Source organism: Mesoplodon bidens (genome assembly GCF_964165515.1).
Source record: "Mesoplodon bidens genome assembly, chromosome: 5".
In the NCBI taxonomy this organism is placed as follows: Eukaryota; Metazoa; Chordata; class Mammalia; order Artiodactyla; family Ziphiidae; genus Mesoplodon; species Mesoplodon bidens.
In genome coordinates, this window is record NC_138161.1 from 16,718,637 (window position 1) to 16,734,013 (window position 15,377).

Sequence of the window (15,377 nt, forward strand, 5' to 3'; positions counted from 1 at the left end):
TGGTATCCACGGATTCAACCAACCACTGCTTGTGAACTACTGCAGTATGTCTTTATTGAAAAACATCTGTGTATAAGTGGACCTGTACAGTTCAAACCCATGTTGTTAAAGGGTCAACTGTATATTTTAAATGGTGGGAAAGTTACAGAAGAGGTTCCTAAATTTAGTAAAGGTAATTTGACATTTCTTGAAAGATACATGTGGGCTCTTAAAAATGTGATTAATTTGACTGCTGGGTTTATTTACACACAACTCTCCCGGACCTAAGAAAAAAATGAAAGCAGTCTGCAATATATATGCAAGAAGAAAACAGAAATATATGATAGAGGATAAAAAGCAGGAAAAACGTGACCAAGGAGAAGAATGGAGGCAGAAGCCATTCTAAATAATAGAGAATGGAGACAATAAGTAAAGGTAAACTTAAAACATTTTAAATAAAAGATTGTGTTTAATTACAGAATACACTATCATTGTACAGATGCCAACACAAAAGAATGAAAGTTCCTCTATTCCCAGCTGTTATTTATCTTTTGAGAGTTTCTTATATACACATACACACAAACTTTCTTTGTTGGTTTTTCAAAAATATACATATAGGTTAGTACTATTTTGCAACTTGATTTTTTTCACTACTCAGTAGTACATCATGAACCCCTTCTGGTTCAGTATATACAGAACTGACTTGTGTTTAATGGCTGGATATGTCACTCATGTTCAGTAACATGGATATACTGTAATTTATTTTACCAATCCCTTTGCTGATGGACATTTAGGTTAACTTCATTGTTTTGCCATTACAAGTAATGCTGAAATGAACATCCTCTTCATATACAAATATATATATATATATATATATTTTTTTTTTTTGCGATACACGGGCCTCTCACTGCTGTGGCCTCTCCTGTTGCAGAGCATAGGCTTCGGACACACAGGCTCAGCGGCCATGGCTCACGGGCCTAGCCGCTCTGCGGCATGTGGGATCCTCCTGGACCAGGGCACGAACCCGTGTCCCCTGCATCGGCAGGTGGACTCTCAACCACTGCGCCACCAGGGAAGCCCTACAAGTATAATTTTTTATTATATATTCTCCACATATAACATATGTAATATATAAAATTCAAATTATATATATAATATATGTATTTACTTGCATTTGTGCAAATATTTCTGTAGGCCTGATTCCTTGGTAAAAGGAAATGCCTTACTCTTCTGCCTTTTTCTATATGACAAATTTCTGACTTTACCTGTTAACTAAGAAATGACTTCTGTTTCAAAATATGCCAAATGCATGCAGCTTTCAGTAGCACACACTGTAGATTAGGACTTGGTGAACTTGAGGACTGAAAGGATTTCTTGGCCTGCTTGCCTGGAAAGTGCAGTGGTCCCTTGTAGACCTTTTGTCTTCATTATTTTCAAAATTTCTTCTAAAACGAAAATTAAAACAAAAGGTAAAATCCAATTAAATCATATGGTGAAGTACATATTATCACTAAACAGTTTAATAAGATGATAAACAGACTATTTACAAATTCTATTTATCTAAGAAAATAGCGTACACCATGTAATTTCTATTGAAGTGAACTTGAACTTCAGACAGATGAGAGCACCTTGGATTTTCAGGGTGTTGCTGAGAATTCTAATCAGACTGAATAACTGCTTTGCAGTGGTAGCCTACTCTGGACTCAACAGAAACGTTAGTTATACTTGCTGTTACAGTAAATGATTCATTTTTTAGTTGCTTGGCTCTAATCTCTGCCCTATATCCTCCCTTTTGAATGAAAAATGCCAACAAGGGTGTGTGCAAATCATATACTGACATTGAAAAGTGGCAGTAAGTGAAGTAGCTTATTTCTTTCAAGAGTACTGAAAAAAGCAAGACCTTCCCTTTCCAAATAAGTAACACTAAAAAGATGAAACCAAGAAACTGGGGTTACAAAAAACAAAAAAAAACCCTCAAAACCAAACAAACCGAAAACCCTAGTTAATTATGATGTGATTTGAGGGGCTGAGAATGTAACATATAAGATAATAATCAAACCTGAGATGTACAGAAAAGAGAAGAAAGATTATGGTCGATTTAGTTAACCAAGTAATCTGAAAACCAAGATATAAAAATCGTATCAGGAGATACCTTTCATGATAAAACTTCAGATGAACTAAAGAGTATGCAGCAGAACTGTCAAAGACATGAAGACTAGAATATAGAGAAAAAATTCACAGGGTGAATTGAGGGTGAGGTGTTTTAGGAAGATTATAGATTCTGTATTTGAAAATTAGTTGATAAATTAGGGAAAAAACTCTCCCTCGCTCCAAAAAAGACAATACTCTTTAAAATCAGAAAAATCTACCTCTAAAAAAATCTCTCTCCTCTTTCAACATGAATGTTATGTCTGTATTATCTGTTGTCAGTGATTACATTCAATAACATTCTGGGTTACTACCATCTTTGACATTATTAGCCTTGATTTCAGCAAAGTAAATGGTTAAAAGATAAACTGGTCTGTATTACCTGGATTGTTTTCTTTAATGGTGACTAAAAAGAACAATCCTCTTGGTGAAAGGAGCTCTGGAGCCATTGGAAACAATCTGTCCATGACTTCACGACCATTTCTGCCACCAGCCCAAGCTGCCTCTATCCCGTGACTCCTTACCTGTGACCAATTAGAAAGATTGTTCTGTTTTGACTTAAGTTACATTAAAAAAACGGAATCTTTTTGACAAGTAACGTTCACCAAACAGGTATATACTTTTTATTTTACTGCTGATGAGGAGGCAGCAGTAAAGCTGAATCGGAGCCCCACCATTTCCTAGCATGTGTGACCCTGCATAAGCCTGTCATCTTTTTTTTTTTGCCCTTGGGATAGATCGTTGTGTGATTAGCAACATAAAGCTAAAGGTCCTAAATATCTGTCACCATTTCACATTTAATTATGGCAGCTGGCACTACAGGAGAAAACTCCCTCACAGAGCCCTTCATGTCTCCAAATCTTATACAGGTAAGTCTGTAATCTTGATGAATTAGTTTCCTCTCTTACCTGTAAAATTAGAAAAACAACAGTTTTATCTGTAAAATTAGGAAAATGATAAAAAATTATTTTTGTCCTTTAGGAATAAATGAGGAAGTATATTTAAAGTTTGAGAACAGTGTTCTGTGCATAATAATGTGGTTTAATAATAGTTGATACTATTAATACAATGTTTAAATTCTTATACTTAATATAGAACAATTAGGAAGAAACTAAAAGGGAGAACTTGTATTATAAGAGATCTACTTTGCAGCAACAAAGTTTCAAAATGTCCCACAGTATCTGGCTCTCCTCTAGATTACTGAGAGTACTACAGCCCTTTTTTAGGAACCCATTTATTACATAAAAGTACATTGAAGCATTTTTTCCTATAATGATCTAATTATAGTATAGAAACAAAACCCAGAGTTTATATAGTATTAAAAATCTTTAGATTCTTAACATTGTATATTGTTTCTAAAACTTAAGAATACATCGAGAGATGAATGGATAAAGAAGATGTGGCACATATATACAATGGAATATTACTCAGCCATAAAAAGAAATGAAATTGAGTTATTTGTAGTGAGGTGGATGGACCTAGAGTCTGTCATACAGAGTGAAGTAAGTCAGAAAGAGAAAAACAAATACCATATGCTAACACATATATATGGAATCTAAAAAAAAAAAAAAAAAGGTCATGAAGAACCTAGGGGCAAGACAGGAACAAAGATGCAGACCTACTCGAGAATGGACTTGAGGACACGGGGAGGGGGAAGGGTAAGCTGGGACGAAGTGAGAGAGTGGCATGGACATATATACACTACCAAATGTAAAATAGATAGCTAGTGGGAAGCAGTTGCATAGCACAGGGAGATCAGCTCGGTGCTCTGTGACTAGCTAGAAGGATGGGAGGGAGGGAGACACCAAGAGGGAAGAGATATGGGGATATATGTATATGTATAACTGATTCACTTTGTTATAAAGCAGAAACTAACACACCATTGTAAGGCAATTATACTCCAATAAAAACGTTAAAAAAAGAATATCTTGATGAAATCACTCAAAAACTACTTAAACCCTAATACAATTATTTTCTTCCTAATCCCTTTAATGGTTTTTGTCCACATTTTAGTTTAAATTATTTACATACAATTATACATTCTGCTTTTATTCATTTATCATGGCATATATTTCCCCATTATAAATAATTTCTTGGGAATTGCCTGGCGGTCCAGTGGTTAGGGCTCCACACTTCCGCTGCAGGGGGCACAGGTTTGATCCCTGGTTGGGGAACTAAGATCCTGCAAGCCACATGGTGTGGCCGTAAAAAAGAATTTCTTTATACCTATAACCATATACATGTACAAATAAGAGAAATATGTTCTTATACCTCCTTTAAAAAAAAAACTGTACTTTTCCCTTTTCCTGTTTTGCTTGTCTGCTACCCTCTCATCTTACATACACACACACACGTTTTTCTTTTTTGTCTGTGTTTTACAAAAAAGGATTATATCTACATTCTTACCTGTATCTTGCTTTTCTCAACAGTACCATATGGAAATCTCTTCATGTGATCAGGTATAGTTCAATTTCCTTTTTAATGGCTGCATAATATTTTATTGTGGAAAAGTATCATTTCTTATTTAGCTATTGATGGGCATTCAGCATGTCCATTTGTTTAATTTTTTTGTATCTAATTTAAATTATTCTCATATTTATCATAAGCTCCTCAATATAATTTCCCACATAGTTAATCATACTAGGGAATTTATCAGTTCCTCTGCTTTTTTTGTCATGCCTTTCCTCCGGGAGACTTCCCTTTTCTATCATTCCAAGAATTCCCTTTTTCTGGGGCCCATATCTTCCCGTTTCTTGGCTTACTCCCTTATTTTGGTGGAGCCCATTATCTGGATGTTTCACAGGGTAAAGTTACCTGTGGAAAGAGTGCATGGTGATGACAGCTTTTGCCAAGACTGTCCCTTGTCACTTCTGTTTCAGTGTGGACTAGGAGCCCTCTGTGCTGGACCCTGTTTACATGCCCCCAAGGGATGATCAGCCAGGTTTGTCTGCTTGCACTAGAGACCACCCTCCAGGAGGATTGCCTGGTAACAAGCACATTCTCACAGGCCAGGGAGGGGAAGTTTTCATCTCTGGAAGGAGTCACGTTCAGTGGTCTGCTGACTGCCTACTACCTGGGCTTTGCTGTGCCTTCTCCTGATCCTTTATAAGTCACAGTTACAAACCAACAGTACCTAACCTCATGTTGAGGGATGTAATAGTAAGTACAGCCACAACTTTTTATATGTACAAACTCCTATTATTTGTATGTCTCCTGGATCTAACCTCTAAGTCTCTTACCTTTTACCTTCATTGTTTCCTTCTTTTTATCTTCATGCTCAATGCACTGAAATATTTTCATTTGGTTTCCATGCCACTGATTCAGGTCTTGACAGAGACTACATTATCTTTAAATTCATTTCCTAATGTTTTACACAGTAAAACATGTTTCCAGGCTCCAGAAAATCTTTGTTGTGCTGTATTTAACCCTGCTCTCCAGCTAATTGCTCAGCTAATGGAAATTATGACACTAGCTCTCTCTGTTGGAACTGTGACAAAGCCCAAGTCATTGCCCACACTCAATTACCTACATAATTACACACACAGCTTAGGAGTAGGAATGTGGGAGAAAGGAAGCCCATTCATCTCACCATGTTCCCAGAATCTCCTCCTCATTCACTAGTCTTCCCAGTAGTCTGTAGACCTGATACACCAGGATTTACTTAACTGTCTCTCTTCTGTTACATATATAGGTTCATATTACTTGTCATCATAAATAAAGGTGTACTAAACATATTTTTGTAAATTACAATTTATAGTCTGTTGTTAATCATTTTCCTAAATTAGATCTCAAAGACTGAGATTATTGGACTAAAACATTTTTGTCACGCTTGATATTTATTTCCATAGTGCTTTTCTAAAGAGTTTTATTAAGCTGCAGGGACTTCCCTGGTGGTGCAGTGGTTAAGAATCCTCCTGCCAATGCAGGGGAGACGGGTTCAATCCCTGGTCCGGGAAGTTCCCACATGCAGAGGAGCAACTAAGCCCATGCACCTCAACTACTGAGCCTGCGAACCACAACTACTGAGCCCACATGCCACAACTACCGAAGCCCACGTGCCTTGAGCCCACGCTCTGCAATGAGAAGCCACTGCAATGAGAAGCCCGCGCATTGCAACGAGGAGTGGCCCCCGCTCGCCACAACTAGAGAAAGCCTGCGCACAGCAATGGAGACCCAACGCAGCCAAAAATAAATAAATAAATAAATTTATATTAAAAAAAGTTTTATTAAGCTGCATTTCCCTCAACTGCTGTCCACCTTATGACAATGACTTTCCTTCTCACATGAGTTCATATGTCAGGGGAGCAACAACTTCTCAGTAGTAACAGCAGCAATATAGACCCTTCCCATCTTGGTAAAGGTGAATGTAATATTTATCAGCCTTGCCAGAGAGTGATCATCAAAGAATAAAATAGGTACAATAATTCAGAGGAAAGCTAGCTAGTCCATCACTAAACTTTTGTCTGCTTTGACCATCCTTTTGCGGTACATGGGCCTCTCACTGTTGTGGCCTCTCCCGTTGCGGAGCACAGGCTCCGGACGCGCAGGCTCAGCGGCCATGGCTCACGGGCCTAGCCTCTCCGCGGCATATGGGATCTTCCCGGACCAGGGCACGAACCTGCGTCCCCTGCATCGGCAGGTGGACTCTCAACCACTGCGCCACCAGGGAAGCCCTGACCATCCTTTCTTTAAACTGGGAAATGGTTACTGCGGTTTGCCTCTTCATCACTGGAAATGCTACAGCAATGCGTGTCAGGGTTATAGCTTTTTCCTACCTGAGATGAGGACTGCTTTCCCCCACCTCCACTTCCTGACACCTGTGAAAGGAGGAAAGCTGAGGCTTTCAGAAATAATTCCTATGTGAATTTAAGGTGATTAAAAATATCTTTTTTTGCAAATTTGTTATTCATGATAAAGGTACACACAGATACATGAATTTAAACACCATGGCTTGATTTGGATGGGATTTTAAAGAATAGGTATGGACCACAGTTTGTATTTCCATTAGTTTCAGGTTCCTTTCCTATGTCTACCAATAGTATCCAATAATTGACAATTACGAGTAAAATGAGAGCAGCCTGTGTTATTAGCGGCTGACTGATGTCATATGATGAAGTATGTTTGACTTTTAGATAGAAAAAAGCTGAAAATATTAGTAATTAAATTTTGTTGTATGTCTTACCTCTTCAGGTGGAGTCACTACATAGGGAGGATTAAACACCAGAAGATCAACTTTTTCCTTCAATCTTGGTAGCAAGCCTTTGACCTAAAAAATGTTCAAAATAGTCAGAATTTTAAGCTGGACCCAGAAACAGTAAATAAGTAGATGGATAGATAGATATCCATCTAATCAATCTTTAAATATACTCTCTCATGTTTTTAGAAAAAATGTGTTAGAGAGCCAAATTTAAGACAGAAATGGAGATAAATATCTTTACACTTTCATTCAGATAAAGATTATATGCATTTACCTAAAAATAAGGAAAATAAACTATTTATCAAAATGAACACTCTGCTCTTCAACAGCTCACATGTTTACATTCTGGGCTCACTTTTAGAAGATAAAATAAGATGGAGGCAAGCTCTCATATATTCTACATAGATTTGTGCACAACTTTAAAGTTATAGCTGCTAACTTACACTTATTTTCTATAACCAAGGGAAATATTTTACAAGATGACAGAAAACATGTATGAATGACAAAAATATCAGAAGACAGAGTTTTATTTTTCTTTCTACTTCTTTAATTACTTGTATATATATTGGCTAAAACAATTAGATATTAAAGAAACAAAGGACTAAAAATAGTGGGAAGAGACCTGTAAAACATCAGTTGTTTGGCATTTTATAAATATTTGAACTGATACAACTTTCTATAGAATAAGAAAGATGTCTTTTTAAAGAAAGTATATTTAGGGCAAAATGCCATTTAAAGCATCCCTCTGATTGAATTAAATAATGAAGTATTTAAAAAATTATGTCTGATGGTGTCATCCTATACCTTCACAGGCACAGTAAAGTAAAAATGCTGTATCTGGATGAGTTCTCACCCCTAAAGCCATTTCCTTCAATTATTACTTCACACTGACTCTCACTCATGAATTCCAACCCTGTTATTCTTCAAAGGTAACTTCTTTCTCTACTCATTTAAAAAGAGAACAGATAACTATTTTGTGGAACATAATTCAGGTGTATCTTCTGCAAGTAGAAAGGCGACTAGTTAATCTGCTGTTCTTTCTAGTAATAACATTGGTGAGGAAGTATATTTGAAATAACCAAAAGCTTTGTCTTCAATTCCATAAAGAAATTAAGTTTCCCAATTGTAAAAAGAATTCAAAAATGTAATTTTCCAGAAATGCTGAGTAAGGAAATTAGAAAAGGATTTGCTGTGTAATTATTTATGATGGCCCTGAGGTACTATATACTAATAATCATTTCAGTACTGGACTTCAAATAAAGGAACAAATTGATACTAAAAAAACAGAAAATTACCGAGTTAAAAAGAAAATGGATTTAAATGAGAAGTCACTGCAGACTGGATATAAAGTCTAATTACAGGCAACCCTCACTCATCCATATCTACCTTTTGAATAGTCTCACAGCACTAGAATAAACCCAAGAATTAAGAAGTAAGCAAAACAGGCCTCTGACAGCAAGTTTTAAATCCATACAGCAAAAGGTACTTTGTGTGAGAAGCACTTATTCAGAATCCCTTAACTCTTAGTTTAAATACAAGTCTAACTAAATTAATTGTTTGGTATTCTAGCACAAAGCACATGAAAAGAGACAGGAAAGTGCTATCAATGGGCAGCAGTGAAACATGACAACATAAAGCAAGTGTAAAGACAGACAAAGAGGAGAGAAAAAAAACCCTCAAAATCACTGCAGGCTATAGCTACTTAATGTAAAGGCAGAAACACCTGAATAAACCTTAGTCATTATCATGTATAGTACAGAATAATAACTGATATTCATATTAATGACCCTGAATCACTAAAAGGTAAAATTATGTTCATTTTGTTTTAAGAATGTAAGGAAATGCATAAGACATATATGAAAAAGATTTTCTTCTAAAACTAAAAAAGAAATACAATGAAAGTACTACTTTGTGAACAAACTCAGTTATCCAAAACAATGATTTTCTTTTATATGATAGCTGTGACACTCTATGTCCAGTGTTCTGAATACAAGCAAATGTAAATAGTTTTGTAAATTGATCACAATACCTATGCTCATACCTATCTCTTCCTACCTTCTTTGCCACAAGTCAACACTCCACATCATGGTCAGCTTTCATTACTGAAAGAATGGATTCTGACAGCTTTAGAACTGACTACCACCAGTCATGTTATAATACAGCTGTGAGACCTCTCGACTTTGATTCGGAAGATGTGGGCTTAAATTCTGGATTTATCACTTTATTAATTATGTGACTTTCAAAAGTGTCCCTTACCTCTGTGAACAAAAATAGATATTCTGAATTTCTTGTACCTCTAAAGTTTTATTGTTCTATCAAAAAAATATATAATATTAATTATGGACACATTAAAGAAACAACTTTAAAAATTTAGGGACTTCCCTGGTGGCACAGTGGTTAAGAATCCACCTGCCAATGCAGGGGAAATGGGTTTGATCCCTGGGTCCAGGAGGAGCCCACATGCCGCGGAGCAACTAAGCCTGCAAGCCACAACTACTGAAACCCACACGCACTCTAGGGCCCGTGTGCTGCAACTACTGAAGCTCGCACGCCTAGAGCCCATGCTCTGCAACAAGAGAAGCCACTGCAATGAGAAGCCTGTGCACCGCAACGAAGAGTAGCCCCTGCTCGCTGCAACTAGAGAAAGCCTGCGTGCAGCAACAAAGACCCAACGCAGCCAAAAATTAATAAATTAATTAAAAAATAAATAAAAATTTAAAGAGTAAAATCACCACACTGATTATCTTTCTTGATAGCCTAATTTTTAATGGCAGTAACAACTTCTAGTGATATGTATAGAATTTCTTAGATCTTTGGCTTAATTCCTTCTAAGCTGTAAAATCATTTGTGAATTTTAAAAAAAGAAAAGCTCAATACCCTTATCAGTACAAGAATAATACAGGTCAATAAGCATGGAAAGCATTTTATATTTCTTATGCCCACCTGGTACACACTATTATGATTTTTGCTTATAAAAAGGCAATCACATTTATAACTGAAAAAAAGTTCAGAATCATCCAAATCTTACTAATATAATGTAAAATGTTTTAAAAAATGGAACTGAAAAACGTACGATGTGTAACTTAAAATGATGGTTCTGTAGTTGTCATTTGTTGTTTTTACCTGCCCAGGACCCATTCTGCCTTTCATCTGATTACATGTCTTTGACTTTCATTGGGGAAACTCTACCTCCTCTCATTCTCAACCCAAGTGGCTTGGATTATCCCAACGGAGCTGCCGGAGTGGGACTATGACTCAGGCTCGAGCCAATCATGTGCATATTCCAGTCCCCCTTGAGAGATAGGCATGTGACTAAAGCTGATATAAATGGCACTCATTCTGGGGCTTCTGCTAGAGTAACTGAATAGAAAGTGTTTCTTTCCCTGTGAAGTTGCTGAGAAACAAGATACATACATGCAAGCATCTTGTTACCATGAAGGGAACGACTGCTGAGGAATACAGCCACTAGAGAGAAGTTTACAGCTAAGAAAAAGATGCCTGTAACATCATTTGAGTTCCTGACACTGTTCACTCTTTCTATTAAAGCCAGTTTGAGCATTCTTCTGACTGAAAGATACCTGATCTATACAGGCCAAGAGAAAGTCCCTTTGAATTATGGAAAAGATGGATTGTATCAGTCAAGAATTTACTTTGTTCAGCGGGTTAAAAGTTAATTAATGACTCAAGTTTATTTGACCTAAATCACCTTGACCTTAACTTACTTGAAAAGAAAATTAATTATTACAGTACTGGACAAGAACTAACAGCTTACCAAATCTGTAATTATTGGTTGAATGTGGACTTTGTTACAGCGTGCTGTCTCCAGTGTACATGCTGCTGCCTCAGGGTTGACATCAGTGCACCTATAAACAGAAAAGAAACCAACTACATCCTGTGTCTACGGACAAAAATGCAAGGAATGTTCTACTCCTTTTACATAAAGTAGATCTATAAAACAATTGGAATGCTTTAATAATGGTGAATAAAAAAAAGAACTCAGATTTGTTACATTGATGAAAAAGATTGTTATATTGATATAATGTCCAAGAGTAGAAGAATACACTTACATGCACACATATCTGGAGGAATTTATTAAATTATGAATCCAGCAGAAGAATACTATGTAGCTACCAAAAATGAAATTTAAAAGGAAAATGCTCATCATACAATATTAAATGAAAAACATAGGAAATGAAAAAAAAATAGAGGAAACACAGTTGGACCATGTGTGGTAAAATTTATAGGTGATTTTAAAAAAATTATTTATTTGGTTGCGCCTGGTCTTAGTTGTGGCACGTGGGCTCCTTAGTTGTGGCAGGTGGGTTCCTTAGTTGTGGCATACAAACTCTTAGTTGCGGCATGCAGGTGGGATCTAGTTCCCTGACCAGGGATGGAACACAGGCTCCCTGCATTGGGAGCATGGAGTTTTAAACACTGCACCACCAAGGTGGTTTTTATTTTCTTCTTTATATTTTCTATATTCTCAAATCTTCTAAAGAGAAATTTTATTAACTTCCAATTTTTTCTGATAATCAACTTATTTATCTAAAATAAGGTTCATTTTTTTATTCCAATAATTTAATATAAAATTAAAATAATAAATAATATGAAAAAAATTGAGAAGATGCTGAGCTGGTGCAGGACCAGGCCCGCCTAGTACAAAGTTAAGGAGGTAGGGAGGAAGGTGGGGAAGCAGGAGGGAGGCAAACTGCCCTGCACAATGGTGAGGAGGCAGCTCAGAATGTGGTGGGTGGTATTAACAGCTGGTTTGACACTTTGGTGTGTACAATGTACTAAAAAAAGACAAAGGGAATTCTAAATCCTTCTAAACCAGCTGGTGAGGGAAGAGGGCAGGACAAGGATGGGGATAAGGGAACCAATGTAGGCCTTTTGAAGGCCTCTGAGGGGAGGGGCTGGAATGTACTGTGTGGTTAGCAATGGCGTGGGAATGGATGGGAAAGGGCCAAAGTGAACTGTACCATGAAATGAAGCGATGGAAGAAAGACCCACGCCTTGGCCAGCAAAGCCAGGGCAAAGGTCTGGGGAGGGGAGGAAGAGAGAGAGGGACTGGGTCCCAGTAGCCTGGGTGCAGTGGTTAAGAATCCACCTGCCAATGCAGGGGACACGGGTTCGACCCCTGGTCCAGGAAGATCCCACATGCCGCGTAGCAACTAAGCCCGTGCACCAAAACTACTGAGCCTGCTCTCTAGAGCCCGCAAGCCACAACTACTGAGCCTGCATGCCACAACTACTGAAGCCCACACGCCTAGAGCCTGTGCTCTGCAATAAGAGAAGCCACTGCAATGAGAAGCCCGTGCACCGCGATGAAGAGTAGCCCCTGCTCGCCACAACTAGAGAAAGCCCACGTGCAGCAACGAAGACCCAATGCAGCCAAAAATAAATAAATTAATTTAAAAAAAGATTCAAATTTAAAGATGACCTAAAATTATTATGCTTCTTATATAATTATGCAGTATGATGGAATGGTTTTGAACATGTAATTATAACTTTTAGGGAAGCATAACTTGCATCTGAGTACTTACTACGCTTAAATAGACACTATCAGATACATATTATTTACTTACAAAAATTATTTCATTCAAGCAAGATGTGGATGAATTTGTGTACTTACATGTACAAAGCTTGAGGACCTATCATAGAGGCTAGGAATGCAGATACCACTCCAGACCCTGACCCTACTTCAAGGCATATTTCCACTCTAAAAAAACAAAATAAAACAAGTATTAGTAGTGGTATTAAAATACACATCTCGGAAAATAACTCATGCTACTTGTATGTCTGTTTCTCCAGCATCATCCCTCACCTACAAATATATGGAAATATAAAACAAATTTATAAATAAGCTGATTTCCAACAACCACTCTGTGCTTAATACTGAATAGTTCAAAACTGTTTTGGGGTATGTAATTTATTTTAAGTCTGTAAAATAGTAATATAACAGGTAGCTTTCAATTAATTTCTATAAAACATTACATAAACCATGGAATGTTAATTTAGGGTTGGAAATATTAATATGGAAGACATCAGCCATTCCCACAAGGAGCTTCTAGTTTGGTATTTCCTAAAATGATAGGGTATTATTACAATATTTATTTATGAAAAACATTTTCTCTGTCACTTTGAAGTAATTCGTAAGTCCGTCAGCATATCCCAGGGAAAGAAAAGTTCCCCCATTCTACTGATAACAGATTTAGAGCAGCAAAGAAATTCCCTATTTGTGCAGCTCTACACTGAATTGGGAAAATATCTGAGTATCTGATCTTAGAATATTAATAATACTCCTAAGAATGCTATTGAATATAATAAACTCTTGATTCTACTGTATTTGACCTTCCCTATAATCATATATATACATCAAAGGCACGAATTATCTCCATTACAGAAATAGGTTTGATGGGATACAGGGGCCTCTCTAGCGCCTAACTTTCCAAACAACTATTCAAAAACAACAAACTCCAGGGGTTTCTCACTTTTGGAACCATTTCTACACATCTGACAAGCCTTTACTGTGCTGTAGGAAGGTCTGTTGAATCTTCCCAGGCGGTTTCTACTTGAAAATAACTATTGTGGCCTCATAAATAATTAAAACTCCAAGACCAGAAATACCCAAGACTTTAAAGCAAAATCGGTTCCTTTTAAAGCACACTTTGCAAGGCACTTTGTGCTTGTAAATCTTTCTGTGATATCTTGATAATAAAAGACAAGTTATAAAACAGTACTGTCCCATTCTATATTCCAGTAAATCCAAAAGTTCCACCGTTCACAATGAAAAACTAGTTTAACAATAGTTGGGGCACTTTACACATGGAAAAATCTGACCACGAGGGATAAATAAACACAATATGGATCTTTGAAGCCTGACAACTCTGTTTCATCCTGAGGAAACCCATTTCAACTCTTGATCTTTACATAAATCTAATTATCCAAATTTCCTTCATTTAAAAAATGACAATGTAAGTATTCACTTTTTATATTATTAATTTAAAACTTATATGAGCACTTCAACAAATCAATTTTAATACTTATTAGGAGCTAGGGTATCTTCTATAGGTAGCTAGCTGCATGTAACTTTAATTTTTTTAGTTCAATGAAAAATTCAGTACCAGTCACATCTCAAGTGCTCAGTAGTCACATGGGGCTAATGGCTGTTGCTAGATAGCTGACTATGCTATTCAGTGGGTTTAAATACACTCCCCTACTCCAATATTTTACAACCTCATTTCCTTTCTGTGCCCTTCCATTGCTAGAGGATGCTTTTATGTACTGAGTAAATTAATGCCATGCGACGCTGATATTTACTACAAGTTGTAATATTAAGACGCATTGTTTTCAGAATGTTTTGCTTTTGAACGTGTTATAATATCGCTACTCTCAGGGGCTTAGGGTCTTCAGTTAACAGCCGATAGGAAAAGATACATCCCGGCGTGGTGAGGAAGCATGGAGCCCCTGAAACCAAAACACCACCTTGGCAACTGCGGACAGATCCCCGCTACACTGACTACATGTATCCACGGAAAAATCCTCAGTTACAGTGTTCTGGTGTCAACTGTCGCCAAGTGGACCGACACCGCCTCCTCTCGGGGACGGCGGCGACAGTCCTTGCCTTGATCGTCCGCCGCCGCCTCTCCAGGACTCCCGAGCCCTCTCCCGCGGGGACCCTCGCCCTCCTCGCACCCCGTGAGTTCGGCTGCCGCCGCCTCGAGCGCGTCCAGCAGCAGGAATGTGTCCTCCGCGGGCTCGTACACGTCGCTGAAGGAGCCACGGCCCACATGCCTGTGCAACGGCGTAGAGAACCAAGGCGCCGCCATCTTTCGCTCCTCCGGCTCACGCTTATGCGCAATGCGCATGCGTGCGTGCAAGGGCGCAGGCCCAGCAGTGGGGGCGGGGCACCGGGGGGCGGAGAGTCGCCTCGCTTACAGGTTGTCAGGAGATGCACTTGGAATGTCTAATTAGACGGTTATATAATCTGCAGCTACTAACATTTGCTTTCCTCTTTAGAGTATTAAAATTTGTTTTATTTTATGGACTAGCA

The 15,377-nt window shown here is 37.7% G+C and overlaps 1 protein-coding gene across 1 annotated transcript; it reads right to left on the bottom strand.

The window, feature by feature from the left end:
- Window positions 1-1,005: 1,005 nt before the first annotated feature.
- On the bottom strand, window positions 1,006-15,161 carry HEMK2 (HemK methyltransferase 2, ETF1 glutamine and histone H4 lysine). The gene is made up of 6 exons (XM_081234836.1): window positions 15,020-15,161; window positions 12,957-13,043; window positions 11,097-11,187; window positions 7,310-7,393; window positions 2,510-2,651; window positions 1,006-1,424 (listed from the first exon to the last, which is right to left on the bottom strand). Exons 1-6 carry the CDS (start codon window positions 15,151-15,153, stop codon window positions 1,318-1,320), a joined length of 645 nt encoding a protein of 214 aa, XP_081090962.1. The 5' UTR covers window positions 15,154-15,161; the 3' UTR covers window positions 1,006-1,317.
- Window positions 15,162-15,377: the final 216 nt, after the last annotated feature.